Here is a 5,000-nt window from a genome sequence, read left to right as displayed (position 1 = left end):
AATGTCAGTTTTTGTATCAGATCCGTATTTACATCACTCAGTTTTTTTAAAGCAAATATTTACTGAAAAAGTAAAACCCGTGCAAAAATGTCTATAAATGCAAACCAACAATAATACTAGACTTTAAAAAATAAATTATTTCATCATGTGTGTATTCTAAACACACAATGAAATAATTTTTTCATCGTGTGTGTATTCTAAACACACACAATGAAATAATTTTTTCATCGTGTGTGTATTCTAAAACCTTATCTTTTGAATGAAACAAAAAAATAAAATTTTTAAAAATAAAATTTTTTTAATTTTAAAAATTAAAAAAATAATAAAAAGTTTATTTAGACAAAAAAAATTATAGTCATTAAAAAAATCTTTATGAATACGGTGCAGGTAAAATACCAAACAACTAAAACTTTTCCCTTATAGAATGGTTAAAAAAAACTTAAAAAGCTATGATTTTATTTTTTTCATTTTAAAAGTCCTATGTATCTAGCACTTGGTAAAATACAAACCTCAGACAATCTACATACTTAAGCCCCCATTGATGACTATTTCAGTAACATGTTGTCAGTGACATTTCATGCAAGGTGAAGACCAAATAAATATTTGTATTCTTTGTAATAAAAACACTCAAATATCTATCTTATTGTGATTTGTTAAACTAAAAAATTATTTCAAGTTGAATTAAGGCTCTGGAAGTTGACAAAAAAAGTTGATCACAAATATTTTCTCTTGTTAAAAACTTATATCTCAATGTTATGTTGTTCATCATTATTTATATTATTACTATCTTTCTGGCATTCTTTAAAAATTATTTTTTTTCTATAAAAAATTTTTTCTTATTAAATATTAATAATTTTATAACAAAACACAACCTGCAGGGCTGATTTTACAATGAATTTGATATATGAACTGATATATGAATTTTGTATATGATTTGATATCCTGATATGATTTCATATCCATGTTAATGAATTTGATATATGATTTGATATCCTGAAGTGGTGAGTAAGTTAATTTGATATATGGCTTCCGGGAGTGATCATTAAGTTAATTGATGCATAATAAAATTTATTTTAATAAGATTATCATGTTACAAATAGAACCTAAAAAATCTGGTAAAAATGATAATTAAAAAAATATATTAAAAACAAGTTTAATAAAAACAAATACTATAATAATAACAGTAATAAAAATAATGATAACAACAACAACAATAACAAAAACAACAACAGCACCATATAATTCTGAATTGCTATAGTGAATAAATTTTTTTACTATCTATATTTAGAAAAAAAAATTGTTTTTTATAAGTAATATAAACAATTTGATATCTTCCTGATAAAATACTGACAACAGCAAAAATTTTTGATTTTTCAAATAACATCTAAATTGTATTTAAATTAAAAAAACATATTTTGTTAACAACTTTTACCTGACATCCATCAGACATCCATTTATTGCCATCTTTATTCCAATAATTACATTCTGCACAAAATGATTTCATTTCATAGTCAAATGTCCCATAAGACTCTGCTTCATCAAAAGTATATGGATTCGTATCTAGTTTTTTATCAGGTATTGGACCGACATATGAAAACAATAAATGCAATTCAGTTTTATTAAGAAAAGAATATGTTGAGTTAGAAAAATTCCATAATACTAATGTGCCATCATCAAGGAGATAAACATCTTGGTTTCTCACCAAAACATTAGAAAAATTAATGCTAACATTGTTTGTTGTATTAGAAACAGGTAAACTGCTTTTTGTCATGACAATGCCATGTTTAGCAGAAATATTCAGCAAAATATCGTAATCTAGTTTTGATGCAATTTTTCCATACTGGAGATAAACAATGAGATTTGTTAAACTATTTTCATCATTTTTAAACGCAAACTTTAGGAGTAAATTGCAATCTAATGCTATTGGTAGCTTAACTTGATATATATCATTAGGCATTGATAATGATATATTTTTACCAGTCATTTTTTCTGGGATATTTTTGATAATAATTCTTATTGGTTGTGAACTGTTGTTTACATTTATTTGATGACCATCCACATCAGAAAAAGAAAGACTTTGAGTTTCTGAGAGGATGTTTTGTGATCGAATAGAATCCCAGGTGTATGCCATAACCTTCATTCTAACATTCTATAAAAAAATTATTAAAAAATTGAAGAAATTATTTATAATTAGTTTGTAAATAGAAAAAACCATTTATTTATTAAGAATACTTTAATGTTTATAATTACTTTTTTAGATTTAATTTTCTTTTTGTATTTCTCATCAAAATTTATTGTTGATACAAAAAAATTTATTTAAAATTGTGTACTAAAAAATGCAAGTAAGAGTACAGACATTATAATATGACAAATTTTTTTTTAATTTAAAATTTAGAGTTTTATTAAAATTCTTCACACTGAATAATAAAGATGAAGACAATTAATGAACACAAAGACAATTATTTAAAAACTTTGGCATATAAATTTGCAAAATGGTCATACACAAGCAGTGAACATCTGAGGGAAGAAATGAAGTACATTAGAATAAAGGAGAATTATTTTTTGAACAAAGCATATTTTGACAGCTGTCAAGACAAAAATAAAGATAAATAGAGGAATATTTAAAAATAAATAAGACGAACAATGCACCCAAACAGTACTTACAATAATAAAAAAATTTATCATTGTAAATTTTTTAAATTTTTTTAGAAACACTAAAATGAACAATGATATACAACAAATATATCACCAAACAAAAACGTATAAAACAAAAAATAGATTACAAAATAAAAAGTATGCATACAACAATGTAAGGCCTCAGAATGGAAAAAAAACATTAATGCTTATGTGTAAACATAATTTGTGTTGTGATTAAGTAATAAACATCTCCTCAGAGTCGCACCTATTATTACTGGAGTTTCGATGAGGATCACCACTAATAACTAGTTTATTCCGTCAAACCAACATTATCGCCACTTATGCTTCACTTATGCTATTCCATACTGCAGTAAAAAAGGATTTACTGCAAATAGCCAAAACCCAACCATACCCAAATTTGTAAAGCACCAATATTTTTTTGATGATATGATATTAAAATTGTAGATCTACTATACAACATAAAAATAATTAAATCACTTCCTATACCACCATAAGAAAACATGAAAACGCAATAAATTAAAATTCTAATAGAAACACAAAAGTTCTAATAAATTTCTTTTTAAGACATATAAAACCAAATATGTACTTTCTGATTGTCTTGGGTTTATTTAACATAAAGAAACCCAAGACAATCAGAAAGAGTATACTTTATTAAAAAATTTTTTTAAACCAACAAAACAACAATATTCTTCAAAAAACTCTTACACTTATAGATACCTCATTCAAAATATGTTAACCAATCAAAAGTGTAAGAAAATTAGCAAATCGTGCAACCCAAAATCATTACAATAATTAAATAATCTATGATAGTGAAAAAAAAAAACAAATATTTAAAAATTTAATAATTAACATGAAGACAATCAATGAACACAAAAACAATTAATAAACATTATGACTTTGACTTAAAGATAAAAAAATTTGAACAAAAACTCTAAGATAAAAATTTGATAAAAATTTTTTTTTTCAATTCAAACTTTTAATTAGTCATTTTTTTAGTTATTATTATTATTATTTTAGTTATTATTGTTATTATTTTTTAGTTATTTGTGTGTGTGTTTGAGGACTAGCATTTATGCCTATTGAAAAGCATTTTCAAACAACTGGCGCTAATAAAACAGTTCAACTAATATATGAAAAAACTTCCTCAAGTATCTAAGTAAAGTATCTGATCTGATTTTTATTAATAAATAAAAAATTAACATTTAACAATTAGTCAGGCTTTATAAGTAACTTTTGTATTTATTTTAAGATGTAAAAAATATTTTTAAAATATCCAAAATCAAGATTTCAATGATTTCTACAATTAATTTTTAAACATTTGCAGTTGTAGATATCTACTTTAATGATTCCACAAGAGTAAATAGAGTAAACTATTTTAATTAAAAAACTATTGCTCTTGTTGCTCCTTGCTCCTCCCATTCCAACTAGCTCCCACTGATATCCATTTGTAAACTTCTAATCTGACTTCTATGACACTGAAAAAATCTGATTTGTCTGTAAAAGCAGTAGTTTAGAAACTTATATATTTTTATTTCTGCAGTTTTATATAATTTTCTGTGCTTCTATCATTTACACATTTATACTTAAAGTCTGAAATGTTTATGATTAATAAGTGTGATACTTTATCTATCCACTTCCTAAGTGGAAGATAAAGTATCACACTTATTGCTCTTTAGGTTAGGTTCTTGTTTCGGAGTTATAGAGTTGAGAGAAGGTTTAACCACAAATAAGTAGAAATTAATTAGTTAAATAAAAATAAATAAAAAATAATGTGTTTCTGCTCTATTTGAAATGTAAAGGTTTATTACACATGATGAAAATATAAACTTGTGACAACAAACTTCTACATCATACTCCAAATAAGGTTTTGAATATGTTTTTTAATCCCAGTGAGTTTTAAAATTTTGTCATTTCATTTACTATCTCTGAGCAGCTCATACTATATTTGAACATTTTTAAATATTCTACTATTTTGAATTCTTTCAAGTGAAATATAGAAAATTTTAGACTAAAACACAAATTCTAAAATGTTATGAATGATTAATTTAATTAAAAACATGAATATTTATTTAAATATTCATGTTTTTAGGCAAAATAAAATTTTATTAAGTAAAAATTGATTGAATCTTATCAGATATCCCCATTTATGCCTTTATTTAATAAAGGCATAAATGGGGATAAATGGGGATAACTTAAAGTGACTATTTCCTCTTAATGTAAAAAAACCTCCAAAACAAAAACAGTATTGGTTTAAACCTAATAACAGTAAAAAGCTAAATAATTACTGGACCAAAATTTACCCTGATAGTTGCAGGGAAGCAGTGTTATTTTAAGTTTTCAAA

General features: G+C 24.2%; 1 protein-coding gene across 2 annotated transcripts in view; it reads right to left on the bottom strand.

Moving 5' to 3' along the window:
* Positions 1–5,000, bottom strand: part of LOC101236989 (uncharacterized) — a 127,051-nt gene that overhangs the window by 38,611 nt on the left and 83,440 nt on the right. For both annotated transcript variants that reach the window (XM_065804152.1, XM_065804151.1), the window contains exon 19: positions 1,433–2,149. In XM_065804152.1, coding sequence (XP_065660224.1) covers positions 1,433–2,149 — 717 coding nt within the window. The remainder of the gene's footprint in view (positions 1–1,432; positions 2,150–5,000) is intronic.

This window comes from Hydra vulgaris, chromosome 08 (genome assembly GCF_038396675.1).
Source record: "Hydra vulgaris chromosome 08, alternate assembly HydraT2T_AEP".
NCBI classification, from domain to species: Eukaryota; Metazoa; Cnidaria; class Hydrozoa; order Anthoathecata; family Hydridae; genus Hydra; species Hydra vulgaris.
Note: the sequence above shows the minus strand (reverse complement) of the source record. Positions and strands in the feature narration are given on the sequence as shown.